We start from the raw sequence: 22,289 nt of genomic DNA on the forward strand, positions 1-22,289 counted from the left end.
AGATGTCTTTGTGGAATGGGTCCCCGGTCCCTTAGTATAGTTTTAATATGATTGTTTGTTAAATGTGACGACAAGCATTTTGAGCAATTCCAGCTAGACCACTGACGTCTAATAAAATGCAATTAACATCACTGCATGTTTTTTTCTTCTTCACCTTTCTGCTTAAGCCATGGTGCTAAGGGTGTCTAAATTGCTATTATTTATGCATTTATATGCACAATAAAAACCTAACTGAGGTAAGTCGACAAGAGGCCGTATCTCACCGGTTACATGTGACCATTTGCCAGCTATCATATTGTCGTCGCTGGTCTGGTTACTTTCTCTGCTGTACGTCTTTAATTATATTGCATTCCTACATAAACCTGGATTCTGCTGGTGAACTAAATACCCCAAAGGCCTGGTTCCTTTGCATTTATCTAATGTGATTGTGTGTTAAATGTGATGACACATGAGGTAAATTGACAAGAGGCCCTATTTCAACGATAACGTGTGACCATTTGCCAGCTCACGGCATTTCCCTGGTTTTACTCTCTGCACTATACGTCTTTAATTATATTAACAATGTTTCAGTCCTATGACGACGCGGTGTCGTTAGGTATGTGTACGTATACTGTGTCTTCTTGTGGCAGGGCGAGTCGTCAGTGCTGCCGCTATTGAAGTGCGGTTTTCTTGCTAACTCACCCAAAGTTGCTGCAGAATCCTGCGCAACGTGTATGCATTGTGACACGGGTAGCCCTTCTCAGTTTCCTGTTCATAAATGTGTTGTTCAAAACGTATCAGCTTAACACTTAAACTAGCCACAAAATCCAATTTATTGTATCAGTATCTGTCTATCCAATATAAGAAACCACTTCAACAATCGAGAGATAATAGGTTTGTTGACCTTACAGCCAATTATCACGTGACGCTTTCACCGCTTGAGATTGGCCAAGTTCATAAGGGTTTCTACAACACGGCTACTCGGAGTAAATTGTCCGTCAGTGCCATATGCTCAATGTTGAACTTCACCTTCTCGTCATTCAAAAATTTACAGAATTTTTTACATATTTTTCTGTGATGTCCTATATCATTTTTTTCTATGTGTATATATGTGCATACTTCATGTTTACTTAAGGAAATGTGTGTGTCTTTCTGATTATGTATATATGTCTGTCCTTTGGTTTTCTCCACAAGTATCCATACGGATTGACTACATACTTGTTTGGTGTGTTGTCGTGGATCCAAGGCAGTGCACTATCGAAAAATTGCGTAAGCAAAATAGGCAATGATGACGCCATATATCATTGCCACGGGGAGTGCCTTGGGACTTGTATACAAATGTTGCATCCATCAGATCTGTGACAGTAAAACAGTTTCTGGAATACATGTATATTTCATGAGGAGAAAATCTTTTACACGGACGTTGCATACACTATCACACATTTATTTATTTAGTTAGTTAGTTATTTTGATTGTTAATGGATGCCAAAAGCAATTATTTTTGGCTGCATGGCGTCACCCGCACTTTCACAAAACTTCGCAAATTAGTTTTTCGTAATTTTTATTGTAAATGACGTCGCCTTATATACTGTGATACGAAACCGCGGACGGGACATAGTTTGGTAATTCTCTTAATACGGGGGAAAGTATTAAGCTTACTTTCCCCCGTGAAAAACTTTAGCTAATAAATTCTTTTGGCTGTTGCAAAACAAAAGTATATGTCCCTTTCGCGGTGACGCACCATAATCTAGACAACATCTTTTACAAAAAAAAAGTTACGAGAAACGTAGCTTTTTTCAATGGAGCTAATTGAAATAATATTTTTAAAATGCAGTTTAGCCATTAACATAGCATAAATATTGTTTCTATGGAACATTTGATGTCAAAATAAAGACTTTAGGGTTCTCCTTTAAAAGAAAACTTGTAACATAAATTTTAGATTTTCAAGGGAAATAACTCTCAACAACCAATGTGCTCCAAACCCCGAAATCGTTACCTTCCTTGTACTGGTAGTTTTACGCTGTCTTTTCTATGGAGCTATTACATGCCCTGTCACAGGTATTCAAACGACGTGTCGGAAATAAACAAAGAAAACCCTTGTCCACTGGTATGGCAATATTTTGGAATCAAAATTATGGAATTTTATGGAGAAAATTACAACTTAATATAGTAGTCTTCAATAAATGTTGTTCTTTATCTGTAAACTATTCAATATTGATTAGGTCGCTAATTTGACGGCTTCTTGAAAAAACATTCGCTGTTATTCTTTGAATTGTGACTCCTCCTTCCCACCTCCATGTACCCTTCGAACTGATCAATATTCATATGGCCCGGCAATGACCAACTGTTCATTCAAATTTCTCTAATTACTTAGGCCTATAGCTTACAGTCGTGCTGATTGATTTCTCTTCATCTGATTTTGATAAAGTGGCTATAGGTGCATTGGTTTCGCGAACCTATTAGATAACCGGATTATGTTTTGATGTTTAACAGAAAACTTGTTCAATATCTGTTTTGGGGTTTTTTTTTGACGATGTTACTCCTATCATGTTCACTAAACCTATACGAAGGAAATGAAGCCATGTACGTCTTTGTTGTATAATTTGTGTTTTATTCAGGATAATGAAATGATGGAGGATACGTGAATCTTTGAAGTTATAAATATCAGATGCACTATCATTGTCAACGCCTAAAACGTCTCAGGGGCCTCCGTGGCTCAGTCGGTTAACGCGCTAGCGCAGCGTAATGGCCCAGGAGCCTCTCACCAATGCGGTCGCTGTGAGTTCAAGTCCAGCTCATTCTGGCTTCCTCTCCGGCCGTAAGTGGGAAGGTCTGTCAGCAACCTGCGGATGGTCGTGGGTTTCCCCCGGGCTGTGCCCGGTTTCCACCCACCATAATGCTGACCGCCGTCGTATAAGTGAAATATTCTTGAGTAAGGCGTAAAACACCAATCAATAAATAAATAAATAAAACGTCTCATCAAATAAAGCATCGTACGTGGCTTCAATTTCATGAAATCACATACAGATTATTAAAGCTTCACGAATAATATATGTCAGGGATTGGATGGGTGAGCGCATGTTCACCTATAGGCCAATACACATACTTGCAAGAACGTCACACGTTATGCTTCAAGACGTCTACATGGTCTAGAAGTATATATTTATTATCAATTTAAGGCTGCCATGGAAGATACAAATACCAACGATAGACCAACACCATATGTCAATTGCAGTATCATCAACAAGGCCTACAGATATCCAACCACCAAAAATTAGTCAACACATTTGAGGGCAATGCTTATATATACTTGTAGATAGGCCTACATATATTGTATGCCTATCGTTGTTGTTACAGAATCATGAGGTTAAAACACACACTCCATCGACACTTTGCGTCCAGGGCCTACATACAGTATTCACCTGAGAATTTTTGTGGATTTATTTTTCTATGCCATATCCTTGTTCTAATGTATCAATATTTACATGCAGGCTTAGGCATATAATGAAGCCATACATGCATAATTGTTATCAGAGGGTTACTTGTAACTCTATTCGTCATTAATTACTCAACAAGCATATCAGAATAGAAAGACACAACGAATAACACAGCAATAAACTGATAAACTGGTGTAAAGCATTGTGGAATTGTCGGACTCATTGATAAATGGGCTGTGGGTATTCAGTGCGTGCACTCTCCATGCAGCGTCTAACAAAGTGTTGTTTCACCAGCTGCGCGGAGAGCATTATTTATTTTGATGGCTCCGATACAGCGCCCCCTGGATGAAAGGTCAGGAGTGACAAGAAGAAAGAGAGGATTGTCTCAGAAATGCTTCCGTTCTTAAAATCCCACAGTCCAGGAATTTTGTGACTACCGTGCGCGATGTAACTCAAGAGAGAGAAGTGCCCGTTGACCTAGGAATGTGGTGCCCAGGGGCAAAGGGTGATTTGTGAACTTCGCCGAAAACTTACGCGAATTTTTGTTCGTTCCATTTTCAAGATGGCGGTGTGCCGTCTTATCCAGGGCACTGCTAAAGTGTCAAGCACATGTGGCTGTTGTCGAACTTGGCTCGTGGGCCTCACAATTCTTATGTTTTGTTTGGAGATGTCCTTGGGAGAGTCAAAAGATGATACCAAAGATGCCAGTAGATACTCATTAGAACCAGGCGCAAAGAAGCCTGGTAAACAAAACGACAGTCCGTACGGTGTCTTTACTCAGATAGCAGACGGATTTTATCTTACAGATGGACGCCAAGACAAAGTGAATCCACAGGCATTCGGTGGAATTATTATGTCAGAGGAAGCAAGGAGGGTTGCTACGAGGCTAAGATACCTGAGCAATGAAGAGATTGGTGTCTTAGAAATGCAGGTTTGTATTGAAGAATTGGTCAAAATGAAACAGCTGAGAAATGAGAACTAACCTTGAATGAGTTAGCAAATAATTGACACTTGCTCAGTCAATGTATCAGTCAATAAATCAGCATCCTCATAGGAAATCATTGCATACATGATTTGCATCATTACTGAATCATTTAATTCCAACCACTTTTTGCCTACTATACATCACTACACAGCTGCAGTTGTACAACATTTACTAATGAGTAATGGGGTTGCGTGATGTATATATATATATATAGCATAATCAGATCTTTCAGCTCAATGGTGCACTTAGCTGTTACTATAAAATCACATGGTCGTATTGGTTTCAACTCAGCCTTGGTCAGGGGGATGGCCTAAAAGACGGCCTAATGACTGTCTGTAAATTTAGGGTTTAAGGACGGGGGCAAATGGATATAAAACTGCTTCCTGGGTGCATAGATTGCATAGAAATCACCAAATTTCTAAAATCGGCTGGTATCGGCTGGATTAATATAAAAATAGGAAGTCCAAGTTCCTCTTTTCAGGTAAAATATATATATGTGCATAAATTAATCTTAAAAGATGTGGGCCGTGGAGATGCTATGGTCTTTGTATATATTAAGCATAGTACAAGTAAACTTTGGTTTTGTACATGTATTTATCAATGCAGATGTATATGAGAATTACTCAGAATGCCCTCTAGCATGGGCTTCGATATATGCCTTTGATCATAATGTATGGATTCTATATGTGTTCTGTAGAAATAAAACCTATAAATGTTGCTATTGTAAAATACACATTTTTAAATTATTTCTGGACTTAAAAGTTTGTAAACTGATTGCATGTAAATATGATTGTTGTTGTATAGAGAAATGAACACGGCAATCGGTTGTGGACTTGATATTTCTGACAAAGATTACATAGTTAGGGACTCGCTGACCGATCACTGTTGTTGTTGTAGAACATCAACTGCACAAGTTGGATCCCTGATGTTTAGGTAGAGGGTGTTTAAGTAGAGGGATTCTTGCAAGAGGGCGTTCTGACCTGATCCCTTATATGAATCCTCTGCTCAACAAACTTTCAGATATATATGTGTCAATACGGGTACTCCAGATACATCATTCTACTGCGTGTGATTATCTTCTATTTTCTCTGGCCATTTTTTAAATATATATAATTGAAAAGAAACAACTTATTCATACCTTCCTATTGAATCCTCTTGCAAAGTTTTCTGAAATCTAAAAGGATATTTTGCAGAATTTATTTTGTATGTGAACAAATTATATTTTTTCAAAAGCAATAGTTTATTTCTAAGTATATGTCTGTAGTTTCAATTTTTGACAGATTTATGAAAATAAGCATATCTTTCTATATACAGAATGTTATTATTTTTGATTGGTGTTTTACGTTGTACTCAAGAATATTTTACTTGGACAGCGGCCGCCAGCATTATGGTGGGAGGAAACCGGGCAGAGCCTGGGGGAAACCCGCAAGTTAGTGGCAGATGTTGCCAGGTACAGCAAAAGACAAAGCCAGTATGAGCTAGACGAACTCACAACGACCAAATTGGTGAGAGGCTCCTGGGTCATTGGGCCTCACTGGCGCGCTAACCAACTTAGCCACGGAATTGCCCCTATATATAGAAGATCGATGCCTTTATCAAACAAAGCTTATAAATTATGTGTAGATGTACATCTATATATGATATAGAAATCGAACAATTGCTTGTCTTTCATCAAAACAATAATCTGGAATTCAGGTTTGGTACTTTCTATTTTATTTTTCCATAGACATATTGTAGTATGTTTCCTATGATACAGGGTATTACACACAAACACAGTTTGTTTACATTAGCATATATTTAACTACACTGTGCATGCTTGGAGAAAGAAAAGCACATTGAATTCATACATCTGATAGTGTGGGAGGGGTGTGATGTGTGTTCCTAGGTGCATGCAGTGTAGAATTAAAGAGGAAGAAAATGTAAATATCAAACAAATGCTATTGAAACGAGTATGCATTTCCTTGTGAGGTGCATGCCATAAAAAATTTTAACTTGTACCTGAATGCTTGGCATTTGGGACCATCTTTTGGTAAATATTGTCTTCGTATAATAATGTTACCAGTGAGAATATAAGACATGTTTAATTATATTTACACTAGAGTTTGATCTTTTCAGCTAACAAATGGGTTCTACCTGGATTTTGATCGTATTAATGTTCTTATACAGTCATAAATATTATCATAATTCTGATTAATTTGCGGTTTATTTGGGTAAAAATTTGACCAACTGGATTCTGGCTTACAAAATATAATTCCAGGAAAGTTGAATTATTCAACTACATGTGTGTAAAATTTCGCAGCATTGTTGACAAATAAGTGAGAAATGAAAGCATTTCACCAACCATGACAACTTTCTCACAAACAGAAAGGAGTACAAGAGCAAACATTCTGGAGGAGCCTCAAGCATGACCAACTTCGTCATTAATTAGTTTGTAAATTAAATTTTAATTAATTAAGTCAAGTATTCAATGCCCCCATCCAGTCAAATAATGGACAGATCAACCTGCTTATGTATAAAATTAAAAAAATTATGATAGTTTATTGAACTGAGCAAAACTTGCTTCTTGTCACTTATATACAATACGACTGATGCTTTTATGATGCTCCATAAAAGTGTTAATTGATGTTTGACACAGAAAGGTCTGCAAAATCTGCTGGAATGCTTTTAAAGACTCATCCCCTGATACCACCCTGAGGGTTACTTGTGGCTTACAGTTCACATACAAATGTTAGCAGGGGGCAATAAGCATTGAGCAGAGGTGTGTGTACTTACATCAGCTAATCCCCCTCAGTGATTTCATCCCCCTAATCTGCGAGAACTAAGAAAATATGACTCACTTTGTTCACAAGTTGTATATTTTGTTAAATTTAAGGTATTGTGTTTCTCTCATTTTCAATTTGGTATGTAAAAATGCACCATTAGAAGCACATACAGACGTTTAAGTAAAACATTTGATGCAAACACTTAAGTTTTTCTGATAAAACATTAATCAATCTTCACAAAAATCACTTCCATATATGAAAGTAGCCATAATCATTAAGAGAAATGCGGTAGTTATATTTCGAATTTGTTTTTCATCTTTAACTGAGAGGAAAGAGAATCAAAATATGCACAATATGTATTTAAAAATGGCAAATTTCAGCCTTGAGCGGATTCAATATGAGCAAAAATCATGTGAATTAAGAACTTAAGACAGGCATTGTTGGGATTCTGTCAAGCCTCTAAATTTCTTTTTCATGTACTATTTACTTAAGTCTTTTTTTTTTAATATAAAACTTTGATATGTATATATGGCAGAATCTTTGCGGTCTGGTAAATATATTTGATGTTCAGAACTTAATGTTTTTTACTATATGTTTTTACTTGTTTTGGTTTAGGTGTAGTAATCGTATTTGTTTATAAAATTAACATGTGAGCATGGAAATGGTAATTTCCGGATGATTTTATTTCAGAAGCGCAGTAAATGTATTAATTGTTATATATTTTCCATTGCATTTTCTGTGCATTGTATGAATTTTACCATGGCATGCACATAAAAATTACACTGTTCACTGTCATTCGTGAATCTGTGTATTACATGTACATTCATAGTGTGCATTTCTAGCCCTGAGTATACAGTTGTCTGCCATAATTATAAAGATGAAACATATGTGAAACAAACGAAAGGGAAACACAAAGACCACTATTCTACAAAATGTCTGAGTATATACAGGCTGATAGATCAGCCTGTATGTAGGCTGACATTTAGTAGAAAAAGTCCAGTCTCTACAATATACAAGCTGATGTATACATACATGTATGTATCAGCCTGAATGTAACATTTTGTAGAACATCTTTTTAATAACCAGAACACATACGTCAAATGCATATTTTGTGAAAATAAAAAAACAGTCGTAATAAATTTATTTAATAACCATAATCTACTAATTGAGGGGCATTGCATGCTATATGTGCCTAATATTTAATACTATACCTGAAATCAGATATGTACATGCCACATTGTTACTGCTTAATATATAGGCCGTTGGTTTCCTTCTTCGTGAACGATCTGACCCTGTTTTTTTATATTAACCGCTGCCTGCAAGCCAGCGATAGTGGCTGTCTTTAGAAATTTGGCGATTTCTTGACAAATAATGGTCCAGTTTTAACATATGACCGTTGTATAGACTTGCTAAGTCAATCTACACATGCAGGAAGCGGTTTTATATCGATTTGCCGATCCTTATACCCTAAATTGACAGTCCATCACTAGGCCGTCAGGTAGGCCGTCTTTCAGTTTTAGACCTTGATCAGAAAATTGGTTAATTCCCCCTCTCTCACTGTTTGTTGAGTCTTGGTGATAATTAACTGTTTATTGACTGTTTACAGTTGTGTGAGCTGAAAATTCTTGAGTTTGGTGTTAAACAGCAAAGAAAGAAATAGACACTTTATACAATCCATGCTGGACACACATGAGACACAGGTTCGAAGCTGGCATTGGACAGGGAATTCCCTAGTTTTCACTGATCATGGAGCCTTGTTGACAGTATGCAGTTGACAACAGTCGTACTGTTTTTACATTTTTCACATCTTTGTTGTGCAGATGTATCTGTACTTCACACAGGGAAGAGTTCATGAGGCTAATAAAGGTTGGTGGTTTAGTCCATCCTGAAAATTTTTTGGTGGCCAGGACTGCATCAGCAAAATTAAGGTTGTTCAGTAGTTAATACCCTTTTTATTTTATTCAGCCAAATAAAAAAGATAGGGATTTTAAAGAAAACAAATGAATAGAAGCAAAACTTCTATGAAAATCAGAAATAAAAACTTACAGAATGGCCATTATTCTGGTTGGTCAGTTGGTTTATGCCCAGCAAACAGCCAGTTTCCGCTACCCAAAATACTGACAACTATCGTATGAAGAATAAATTATAGAGTTTGGAGTTAAGCAGCAGTCAAATAAATAATTATATTCCACATTGGCATTAGAACCTTACTTGCCTTACACCAGTAGTATTAGTTATTTCTTCATGTACGTGGGTACACATGGATTATAATATTGTTGATCTTCTACTAAAGCCTAATCTTTATGAATTGTTTAAATAAACACAGTCTATACACAATCTCTGGATGAACTTGATCGAATCTCGAAGTGCTAATAGTCACATACAGCGTTTGCAAGGAAGGCTGTCTGAAGCAAATATTCGCCGAGTCAGCATTTCAGGGGTCTCGCAAGTTCATGCAGATATCGAGAAGACAGGTGGAAGCTCTTGCAGCTAAAAGACATGATTTCATTGGTCTCGAGTCGGCAAAACAGATGTGTATTCAATCTAGCAACTACCATAAGATAACGTCTTTTACCTACATTAGTTTGCAAGAGCTTCCACCTGTCTTGCCGATATCTGCATGAACGCGCAAGACCATTGAAACGCCGATTGGGCTTATTAAGCATTCACATGGGTGTTCATACGGGGACGCGTTTTCGATGCGTACATAACATGTATGGTGCCATGCATCTCTCAAAAAAAATATTGTTTGAGTGAACCATTCTAGTTAAAATTGAAAAAGTTACTTGATAAATATTCAAAAGGTGAAAGTAGCCATTTATACTTTGTAATAGATTTGATGAGCATTACTGAAGTGTGAAAACAACCGAATGTGTTGAAGGTATTGTCCAATTCTGTATGTGACTATTAGCACTTTGAGATTCGCTCAAGTACATCCAGAGATTGTGTATGCCGGGGTAGTGTGTCATTCTGTCTAATTCGGATTCACCCTTGTTACCAGTTACCAGTTTATTTCATCAATTCATAAGGATAAGGCTTTTAGATGACTGTAACCAAGAGCCATACAGTTGCGCAAAGAAGTGATAAATGCTTGAAGTTGGCTACATGTACATGTTCAGATTGAAATTTTAATTTTAGTCTTTTCACCATGTGATTTCACCTTGAGACATTTGAATATGTATATATACTAGTATTTAATTATATATTTATAATAAGCTTAACCAGGAATCTTGTGAGTTCATGAAGGTTTATGCAAGACAAAGAGGGCTCTCTCAAACTAATGCAGGTAAAAGACATAGTTTTACAGTTGTTGATAGGTTGAATATATGCATTTTCCGTAATTGAGTCTTTTGGCTCAAAGGTTGTTTGCAGCTACCGTGAAGTCATGTCTTTTATCCGTGTGGTAGTTTGCAGGAGCCCCCAGGTTATCTCACCGCCTCCAGTGTGAACTCGAAAGACTCCTGAAATGCTGATTGCACATGTACTTAAATTCACAGAGACCTGTTCAAAATAAGTAGCCTAAATCACCTCAAATTTTGTCCGCAAAAGGGCATTTTTAGAGGCAAATAAATGTCACAAAATCTTATTTTTGGTGCTGAAACTTGCAATTTCCCAATAGAATATCATCCTAGGTTCCAAGCAAACTTCAATCATCTTTCTTAACTCATTAGAACTCTCAGAATCAGGAAAAATGGTCAAGTTATTGATGAACGAAATTTATGGTCATTTAGGGTATGTAAATTTGTACATGATTGCAACATATGAATCAAATGATGGGGCATTTTTAAGTCTTTGCACCACCACTCTTTTAAGAAGTTAGTGTCCAGATCTCCATAATCATTGATTTCTTATATCATATCTGGTCTATTCTTGTACTGTATTTTGTGGGCTACACTGTGGATCGCAGGAGGTCCAAAGATAAATTAATGTAAAACAGTATCGATGCTTTATCTCCTGCTGACTGAGCAAAACAATAAAAAACAACAAAAACAAATGAATCAACAAACTTTCACGAAGTCTGTCCTTGTTTTAATGCCATTGGGTTGTTTTGGATTAAGATGGCCTTCTGGCATATAAATAAGGAATAACTCTCTCTCCCACAGTTTTCAGATCTCACAACAGTGGTCAAACTGTCTTTGGATGATGGGGCTCCAGTTAGACTTTCAAGCCTCAAGACTGGATTTCCTGACAATTCCTCTTTTTCTTTATTATTGGTCAACATATAATTTACCATGTTGAGTGTTGTCTTGACCAAGGGATGGCACGCTGATTAGACTTTAGAGCAAATTCCTAGGATGTTAGATACATATATTTAATGAGAATTTGCCTGCAAGACACACAAGCTGAGCATTGCAATGATCTGGATCCTCAGTGGTCTGGAAAGGAGAGAATTACAGTTTGGGAGGTGGTGGGGCTTGATATCAGCAAAACAGCATTTACACCAAACACACAACACTGCTCAACACTTTTTTCTATGGAAAGGACTACCTTTATTTCCTTAGATGTGTGTTTTGCAGAAGGCTCAGTGTTTGAAGTAGGGTCTGCCCATAAGCTTTACTCTGAAATTTACTCCTTTTGTTCTGCTTTGCCTGTTCTAAACTTTTAAAGGCCAAACATGGGCTTGGAATGCACCTGGCAAACTGTACATTTTATTAGTGTCTGATTAAATTATCCACCATTCTCATACTTTATTGACTATTTGTGAGCAGCGTTATGAACAGCAAAGTGAAATAGCTACCTGTGTTTTTCTAAAACCAGATCGATTAAAGCTGGCTTAAAAACAGAACAGAATTCATAATATAACATTTAAATGGGACTTTCTGACAGTGCTGGAGTTCTGTAAGGGTTTGAAATGAACCAACATTTTTATGCAGTGTTTTTATTTGCAATCCCTTCTGCTATATTCAGCTTAAGTCACTCAACATAGGTTTGACATTGTTTACTCTCTTTCTCTCTCTCTAAAAAATATACAGAACTACAGATGTGTTCATCAGCTCTCATCCACATTTAAATGTCCTTCAAACTTCACTGAAGCAGTGGTCTGTGTCACTGTGTGAACAAATTATTTTTGATTCTCTTTTATTTTGAATGAAATGCAACACAAACTTGGAGGTTAGTGTGCAGTCAGTTGCATTTCTACATATTGCTTTGACTTGGATAACATTGTTATGACATCAATTTCTTTTGCAAGTAGAAAGATTGAAATATGTATAGAACAACAAGGACATCAAAAAAACATAGAACCAAGCATATATCTTAATATAGGTGTGATAAAAAGCAGAGAAAAATAAAACAGGTTGAACAGCTAGGCTCTAAATGCATTTGCAGTTGCATACACCTATGAAACCAGGTATGTGTGTCCAGGCTGACTATTGAAAGATATTAGATCAAGCTTGTCAATGTTATGGGTAATAATTGTTTTGTTGGTGTTGTAAAATTATTGGAAAGTTTTTGGTAAAGTGGAATTTTGGGCTGGTCCTCTGTTGATGTTTGTTTTGCCATCAATGTTAAAGCTGGTGTAGACAGGTAGAGAAGTATGCCCTCTCCTAGGTTGACAGTGTGGACTTTGAGCAGTGGAGTATTGACTGGGCAAACAGTTCACTTTGCAACTGTCCCTGTTATCCCAAGTCTGAAGTGGGTAATACACAAGGGATAGGGCCAGGCAGATGGAAACCTGATCACACTTCTGTAGAGGGGCTTATGCTTGTCAATCTTGCCTGTCCAACACAGCCACTCACAACCACCAATGTACATTCAGTGTACAGTGTATGTATCGTGTGCATTTGGCAGTACAGCTCCAGAGTGCAACTTTTGCACTCTTTAAGTGTAAACTTGAAATTTTGGAGTGGACTAAAATAGTGCTTAACTTTACATGTACATTTTCATTGTACATCTATTTTGGTAGAATCATGATATATACATAAATTAGTTACTTGTGTAAATATGTATGTACATGTAACTCTCACTTTATGTATTGTCATTTGTCAGATTGTATATCCAGACATGTGAAATTGGGTCTATCCTAAGACAGTTAATTTATCATGTACATGGATTGGTATGAACAACAACAAAAGAAAGATTTCATCGTAGCCTGTTCCACTAATAATAATGTGTAATAAATGTTACAGATTTTATATTTTTACCTAGTTATAAGTAGTTAATTTTAATATGCATGTACAGATATATATGTTATATATTTTTACATAATACATGTAGTTAAAATGTATTTTGTGTACACATATACTACACACTGACACTGTATTTATATATATATGTAAATGTAAATGCTACCTCCTTACATGTGTCTGCCGCTTTACAAGGATGCTTGTTCCAGTGATTATGCACATGCTATACATTGCTCAGACAGTCATATTTGTTGGTTTCTTTTTTCACTTCAAATCATCTGGGACTTGAATATCACAAGTTCTTATATACATGTGTGTATGTGCGTACCCATGTATTAAATGTATAAAGTGTATGTCTGAAAATGTTGATGGTCTCTAAAATCTGTGCATGCACTTTCTAGATCTGCACATGTACTTCACAGAGCTGGTATTTTATAACTGTTTGATGTCTAATGAATCAGCTGATACTGTCTGTCTGGTCTTATCAGATCAAGTACATAAATTTTTACTTCTAGGAGGATCAGTCCATTGGTGTACCCAATGCTGTTCATGTTTGAAGTTTTATAGCACAGTGCATAAAGGCTTTATTTCTTGCCATGAATTTATTGTTTGTGGTAGATAGCTTTGTCTCCGAGGCTGACAGATTTGTGATGGCTGCCTGTGTATGTCATGCAAATTCACCAGGCAATCTTCCAAAGATTTTCCCTGTTCTTTTGTTGGGGCAGCATCAGGCTTAAATTTACAACCAGCTCAACTAAAGATTGTGAGCCTCCTGTGCCTGCCTGCCCAGCCAGCCATAAAGTTTAATAGGCCCGGCTGTTGGTGCCCCATGGCCTCAGGCATTTATGTGGGGATGTGTGTGAGCACTGCTTGCTGGTGTCTTTGTGTGAGGCCCTCCTCCCAAGAGGTCTTTATCACTCAGCAGCCTACACCTCCCTGTCTTTATGAAATCTCCACATTGTCTGTGGAAATTACTGCCCTACTTCTACCACTCCTCATTCACCTTACATGTATGTGCCAGAAGTATTCAAATTTTATCACTGCTCAGTTGAACTTTCATACACTTTCAAGTAAGCTAACAAATGTCTCAACTTTTTCTCATGTGACAGTGTAAGTTTAAGCAATGAAACATTAACATTCATTTTCTTGGTTGATGAATTTATGGAAAGTGGAGAAAATGAATTATAACTCTAGGTAGGATATTTTTCATGTCAGAGTATGCAGCATTAACAGTGGTTGTGAAGTGGTTTTTTAATTTTGATTCTTTTCTTAGTGATATATATGATTTATATTGACATGTTATGCACAAGATATTAAAAAATGTTCAGTTTACTTTACGACAGCGATATATTGTTATTTATATGCGTACATGAGTTTAGTCATAACTTTAATTAAATTAAACCATTTAAGTTTTCACTATGGTTCCCAACGTTTTTTATTGAAATGTGTGATATTGAGATGTGCAGACATCTCTTAGCATCATTATTTCAGTGATTTCTGTGTTGGTTTTACAAAATACATTTTGCATGGCTTTGTGTTATATGGACATATTAATAAGGGTAATTTAAGGAATTATTGATGACTTTTTTTTCAAGCTCTTTTTTGTTTATCTTTATTGGTTAACTTTATTGTTACTGTATGTGGTCATGATTTCATAAATAGAACAAGTCTGTATGCTCATATGATCCATTTCAGTAACTTTATGGTTATTCTAAGTGATCGAGGCTTCACATGTTTAAGATAGAGCGAGGCTGTAACCTCATGTGATCCAATTCAGTAATTTTATTCTCACTCTAAGTGATCAAGGCTTTAAATAAATTGAGCAAGTCTGTATCCCCATATAATCCAATTCAGCATCTTATCAACCATAACTACATGAAACATTGCAGTGTGGCATAAGCAGCATTCAAACTGCCGTAACCTTGAGGTACACGCAGATCATGTACATGTATATATATATATATATATATATATATATATATATATGGCCCTGGTTTTTGGAAAAACTCTAAAAACTTCTTTTTTTTCTTCTTGACAGGGTATCTATGACGCTGAGAAAAATGAGAAGGAAGAAGTGGATGAGAAAGCCAAACTACTTCAGGTGGGTTGTTTTCATCTAATACCTGAAATGTGTCTGTTAAGCAACATTGCCTCTGTGTACCTCTCCATACCAAGTACACATATGTAGCCATTCCCTATGGCTGTTTCATACGTGTACTGGTAATTTTGTTAGTGACAAGGCAGTATTAAAGTTGTGATGGTAAGTCTGAGGAGGTAATCAGTTTTGCCCTGAAATTAGCATAAAGGTGCCACATGCTATTACAAGTGCAGGTCTGTTATTTTAATCCATACTGTACTTGTAGAGGATAGCAGTTAAATTGCATAAATGCCTGTGGTCTTGTTTGAAAGGTTTAATACCAATTTGTAAAGTTTTGTGTAGATGAAGTCACAGCTGTGATTTATCTGTCAGTCCTTATCTTTCTATCAGTAAGCTTATTTAATCAGTCATTAATCATATGATGGCAATTGTGGGCATTGAAATGACACCATTGAAACTAATCCCTCAAAGTATTTGGCTTGAGGTAAGTTTTCAGGGAGTTTTAAAACACACATGTATTTGTCAAATATAATATATAAGGGCTAGTAAAATAGCTTTATGAAATAAATAAGAAAGCAGTGATGGGTTTGGGGTTTCCTGGACATACATGTATGATCACAGTCAATTTAAGTTATCGTTAAATGTAGGTCAGAGCGGTTTGTTCCCGAGTGGTTAACACATGTACTCATTTCATTCACCAATGCTGGCCTTGAACACCTATATGTGTATGGTAAGGTAAGAAAGTCTCGATAGAACTGTGTGTAAGGTTATTGTAAGATATGCCTATGTGTATCGCACAGTTCTCTGGGGTTGTGAACCACGTGTTTATTGCGTCCATCAAGTTGAATATGTTTTTGTTGCATTTTAGATTGTCAAAAGGTTACATGACCGCTTCCACAACTACCTGCAAGTGCTGAACACTAACAAAGTGACTGTGGAGAATTTGTACAGGTTCCACGCCAAACATCCCATTACCCTCTCCCTTGATTGCTGTAGTCTTCCTTTACGAGACCTCAAGTAGGTGAACAAGTCACGTTTTCATTCGATAATGTCTCTTGTGAAAAGTGTCCATCAGTGAAATGCATTGTTTCCAAAATGGTTGCTTTTTACATACCCATTTGAAGTATTCAGCAGATTGATACCTAGTTGAATAGTGTAAATACATTTACTTGTAGTTTAATCATACTTGTGCAGGGTGTTCAGAAAGGGCAAGTAGCAGGCTGCAGACAGCTTTTTACTGCCGTCCCCTTAGCTGCCTACTTTGAACATTCTTGCTATTTAAATCAATAGTAATTGTGACATAATTACTTTCAATTCAGCCGCCTACTTTTGAGCTCTGACCTCCTTCTCTAATTCTAAATGAAAACTGTGCTTGTGTGTGTAAATTTGGAATCAGACCATTGACGATTCATCTTGTTTAATGTACGGTACTACCCTCAATCATTGAGACTCCAGTTGGATGCCGGTGTGGATTACTTGTAGGACAAAACGACAAAGAACAGTACTCCAACATATTTATACAAATGACCTACCAGTATAATACTATTTAAATTGACTTGTATAGTTTGTTTGACTTATGCATGCTGAAACTCAGAAACAAGAAACTCATAACAAGCCATAATTGTTCATGTATTTTACAGCCATATATAACTGGAACGATGCATTCACGCATGTTTTTCCAACCAAAATAATATGTATACAACATCAGTAATATCACCACTAACACAACTGTTCACAGAACTATTTAACAGATTATGGACATGTAGCAACCCTTCAATCGTGGACGCATATGGATATAGTTGTGGCGGTGATGCGTCACAGCCATGTCACGGTGATTAGGTCTGTCGGGAAGTGGCCAGAGCGCGCACAGAGCAGCGACAGACTACAGACAGCCTGAGCATGAACGGGGTACTGACAAAGCGCGGCCAGACCATAGTGCACCCGATTTGCTGTTGGGCTTGGGCGATACTGTTAATACTTGTAAATGGTTGAAGATAAGACTTGAACTTATTAAACAATGTTAGGGCATTTTTACCTTATGTTTTATTTCACATTTATTCTGAAAATCTGTCTTGACTTGTGGATACTTTAATATAATTTCAGTGGTATATATGTCAATCTTGAAATGTTATTAACAGATCAGACAACCAGTATGGGTGCAGAATCTCCAGGCGTACAAGCTGTGATTTGTTACCGCCGAATGTTCCGTTTGGGGCATTCAATCCAGGTCGAAATCTCACTGAAGGTTAGTACATGAAGCAGAAAAAGCAAAAAGTACCATATGTACATGTGTGTAAGATGTTGGTATCAAATTGCAAAGTAGAAGATTTTGTGCGAATATGATGATTGATTAAGTTTAATTCTTACATGTAATTGTTGGCATGGCATATCGTAATTCATTGTGTATCACTTTCTATTGTCAACATGTATCTCCTTCCTGTTGTTTAGTGTGGCGAGGCAACATGCAATACTTCCCCAGTTTAAAATGGCAGTATTTTATATCCGTGGATGGAGTGCACAACGAGTATCCCTCCACAAACTATCATCATGTGGACACTGATTGTCAGAATATCCACGACCTTCAACACAGGTACATATATTGTTTTTTTTTTGTATTTTGCTCACATCATTTGTTGTGTACATAGTGTTAGCCAGGAATTGCTAAACTGGGAGTGCAAGAAAATTTCTAGGGAGCATACAGGCCGGGGTCCAGGGTCTGCTTAGGTTCCTGGAAGCTCTTAGTTTCTAGATTGTCTCTGATACCCTCACAGTGAATTTATTGATCAAAAAAATTATCATCAACATTTTTGAGGAAAGAAAGATATTTTTGTTAATTTCATGGTCTTGTGCAAATCAAGCCTATCACCCTTGACATTTTTACACATTTATATGAATCCTTGATACATTCACATATAAAATTAAATGATAAAAACAGCAACAGTATTCAGAGAAAATTAATCCATTTAGCTACACCCAAAGTTGGACTGGGCTCCAAAATCCCTGAAAATCAAGAGGCCATCAGAGCCACGTGGCCATACATGGGGATCAACAGTCCCTTCCCCGAAATAGAAAAAAGCACCACGTGAATAAGATTTAAAATTGTAGGTTGTATGACAGGCCCTCTGTATAGTGTATTTTTATCTATTTTCCGCGAATTACATGTACATGTGACTTTTTACTAATGACATAAAAAAAAGTTCATTAAAAAGTTCAGGTACTAGAGAATTGTAGCCAGCAAATTAGCTGTGAACTGTTAGTGTTGGGTAAGTCGAGGTGTTTGGGGAACCGACGATCCTTACTGGTAGTAAATAGAAGTCATCCATAGACCAAAGCTTTGGTCTGAAGACGGAAATCACTTGTAACTGATAAAGATGCTGGCATTTTGTGAATTTGCTACATTGATGTGACCTAGCATGTAGTATTATGTCACAATAATATCTTCCCTTTAGTTCCATAAATGTGATCCAATTTACAAGCACTTTTATTTTAAAGTAATCCTGATTTCCGCTGCTTCCAGAGTTTCTTCATTATTACTAATAGTCACCAAAACATTTTTACAAAAGCGTTTTCATGCACCCCTTTTCATAGCCCAGGGTTGAAATAATGCCTATGTATCTGTCAGCAACAGGTCACAAAAAATTCACCTGGGGCAGCAACAAATAGGCCAAATTAGTTTACAATCGTGTTTAAGTCAATATCCATGCATGTCTATGTTTGTGAAGTCTGTATTTTTACTTGATTTTCCCATAATCAAAGTGTTGTCGCAAGACTTGGTCATTTTCGGCCGGAACAATCAACACTGTTAGGATGTCATTTAGTGTCAATGAATCTGTTGTATTTAGTCTTTCAATTCCAAGACCAAACATACCTTCAGCGTTGAAGAACACGCTTCTGTTATCATAGCAACAGCAAAATTAGATCTGCAAAAATGCTACTCCTAACACTTTTTCGCAGGGTCCACAACTATGATGGAATGAACAGCGCCAGTCAACCTGAACTAGAGAACAGTCGGTGCAGAGCAGTCAGTGAATCATAAGTTGAAGTGTCACAAACAACTCTCTGTCACCATTGTCACCATTGCATTTGCAGTCGGTGCGAGTTGCTGGCAACCATCATATAAATTAAATCTTCTTGAGTACAGAGTGAAACATCAGTCGAATAAATAAGTAAATAACAAATATTTAAAACACCTTTCTAATATTTATAGGACTCTCAGAATCTGTCAAAGTGAGTAACTTCATCGATACTACTGATGCTGTGGTTCTATGTTTCAGTGAAGTGTTCCTCTCAACTGTCCAGCCCTGGCCCAAACACTTGGTGATAATTATGGACCATGGCAACTCTCTTAGTGCTAACCAGCTGGTACTGGCCAAAGCCATAGCTAAACATCTCTTTAACATCATAGCCGACGGAGACATGGTAAGTTGCTTTTAGAAAGAACAGCAGGCTTGATGTACTATGTAATGTGATTTTTTGCCATGCAATTCAACACTACTATAACTGATCTGTGTTTGAATGGCTTTTACAGTTTGAGCAATGCCAGTATGTAGCATATAATTTGATTTTTAATAGTAAAACTTACTTTGTGTGCCACAAGCTTTACCGTGTAACAGGACCTGAAAGTGTGTGAACTTTTGTCACAGGTGTCGGTGCTGGGCTTGGCGTCTAAGGTTTCATACCCCAGGGAGGATCGATGTCTTCCCCATACCCTTGCACCCTTCTCCCTAGAGGCCAGGTTGCTCTTCTCCAAGTTCATTGATAACTTAGAAAAGCAAGACAGTAAGTTGTTACCTTGTGTAGATTCACGTAAAGAGATGCGAGTCTCACTAAGGGTTGATTACTATTATATTGTGTGACACTCGATCTTAAAAATCTCACTAAGGGGTCTCACTAAGGGTTGATTACTGTTATATTGTGATAGTTGATCTTAATAATAATTTTTAGTATTGTTTCATTTTTAGCTTTTTTTTTGGACTTTTGAACATTTTGACAATCATAGAGGACAGGTTACAGCCAAGTAGCATTTCAAATTTGCAGGTCTGGTTTGAGAACCAACGGCAATTCGTTTTATATTGCTAAAATTTTTACTACTCTAAAATGAATTGGGATGGGCACTTGTTGAAGTGCACATCTGTTCCATCCTTTTTACCAAGTGCATGTACGTGTAACCTGTGCAAGAATCTCATTCATTCATGAAATTAATATAACAGGCACTGTGAACTGTCCAAGACACACTGTTATATTAAACTATGTATTGTTATTTTCAGCTGCAACAAATCATTCCCTGGGATTTCAGGAGGCTTTTGAAATCATTGAGAATAGTTTGAAAACAGAGGGTACAGCTATTCTGGGTACGAGTCCTTTGGGTTTGTTATGAAACACTCTTATTTGACACATGATTTGTGTCAATTGGTACTCTGGAAAATTAAATTAATTAAATTATTAAATTATTAAATAGTTAAATAAGTTGTTAAAGAGAAATTGATTGCTTAGGGTTTGAGTTAAAATAACCCACATTTATGACATGCTGTGTATATTGGCTTATGACCAGAAATTGCTGGAAAACAGAAGTGGCTTTGGTGTAAAAATTAAAAGGGATGAAGAATTATTATTGCCAAAGTTGTAAACATATTTTGCCAGTTCTTAAGTACAGGTGAAAAGAATAGGTAAGTAAACGGAACAGTTTTTCTTATCACATGTGTTAATTTTAACATTACAGAGAACACAATGATTATATACATCAGCCGTGGATTATTGTCGTCCCTGACGGAGGCCCGGGAAGTCATGGAGATGATTGCCACACACAACTCTCGGACACAGCACAAAGTTATCATCAATACTTATGCTGTAATAGATGGTGAGGGATCATTCAATAAACCAGATGTACAGTTAACAGAGGAAGGCTAGCTACAGATACTATTACCTTCATGCCAGCTAGACCAATGTAGATTTTTCAGAATTGCTTTGCAGTAGTGAATTTTGTAGTAGTGGCTCAATATTTTTTTTATGCTGCTCAAGAAAATTACATTCTCTCGTCATAAAAATGTCCTGTTTGTAAGAAGCAGATTTACTTTGGTCAAGCAGTGGAGAAATGCATTTTCATATATGCATGTATGCATATTTCATGTTTGTAAAAAATTAAAGGACAAGACAGCACCTGGCTAAAACATATTTCAGTCGAAAGCAGGATAGTTAGGCTTTCTAAAAGTAGGATTCCTTATTATTTTAATGAGACTTCACAGAATAACATGTAGAACAAAATGATAATACTGCACAAATGGCTGGTGTGAATTGAGGTAGCCAGCTTGAATTTTATTCAGTCAAATGTGTTGCTATTAGATTGCATGGCCTAAGCTGTGACGTAGCCGTTACCCATTCATTCCATGAAGTGACATATGATAACAAAGAACTACTGCATAAGACAAAATTTTGATATTTGTTGACAACGATTCATTTACATATAGCCGAAGTGCCAGTTCACACTATTGTGGGACAGGTCTGTATCATTTATCGACCACCACAGATGTAAAATCAGTTGATTTACAAGCTGTGTGATATTCAACGACGATATCACAAATTATGTCATACAGCAGCATGTCTCAGACCGCATTCATCTCCCCAGTAGACCTTAGACCTTCTTAGACAGGCTGTGCAAATTATACATATACATTTTTTGTTGTTCACATTAGGGTCAGCATGCAGTTGCTAAGTAACAAATATCAGATTCAGTGAAATATTCATTAGGGTTGCCGATCAGGTTTATGGGAATGAGAAGACGGCGTCTCATCGGACAACGCTTCAAATTAATTAAATCTTATTTTTGTCTGAATTTATTTGAACTGAAGAATTTAAATTTTGCCCTTTGTCTTTCTTGCATACGAGGGGTGTTTTTTTCTGTTTTCT

The 22,289-nt window shown here is 36.8% G+C and overlaps 1 protein-coding gene across 1 annotated transcript in view; it reads left to right on the plus strand.

The window, feature by feature from the left end:
• The first annotated feature begins 3,774 nt into the window (after window positions 1-3,774).
• The window catches only part of LOC135469833 (VWFA and cache domain-containing protein 1-like), a 34,868-nt gene continuing 16,353 nt past the window's right edge, over window positions 3,775-22,289 (plus strand). The window contains exons 1-9 of the mRNA XM_064748442.1: window positions 3,775-4,347; window positions 15,327-15,389; window positions 16,255-16,403; window positions 17,525-17,631; window positions 17,835-17,976; window positions 19,661-19,805; window positions 20,030-20,165; window positions 20,654-20,737; window positions 21,106-21,243. Of these exons, the coding sequence (XP_064604512.1) occupies window positions 3,979-4,347; window positions 15,327-15,389; window positions 16,255-16,403; window positions 17,525-17,631; window positions 17,835-17,976; window positions 19,661-19,805; window positions 20,030-20,165; window positions 20,654-20,737; window positions 21,106-21,243 (1,333 nt within the window). The 5' untranslated portion in view covers window positions 3,775-3,978. The remainder of the gene's footprint in view (window positions 4,348-15,326; window positions 15,390-16,254; window positions 16,404-17,524; window positions 17,632-17,834; window positions 17,977-19,660; window positions 19,806-20,029; window positions 20,166-20,653; window positions 20,738-21,105; window positions 21,244-22,289) is intronic.

The sequence above is a fragment of the Liolophura sinensis genome, chromosome 7 (genome assembly GCF_032854445.1).
Source record: "Liolophura sinensis isolate JHLJ2023 chromosome 7, CUHK_Ljap_v2, whole genome shotgun sequence".
In the NCBI taxonomy this organism is placed as follows: domain Eukaryota; kingdom Metazoa; phylum Mollusca; class Polyplacophora; order Chitonida; family Chitonidae; genus Liolophura; species Liolophura sinensis.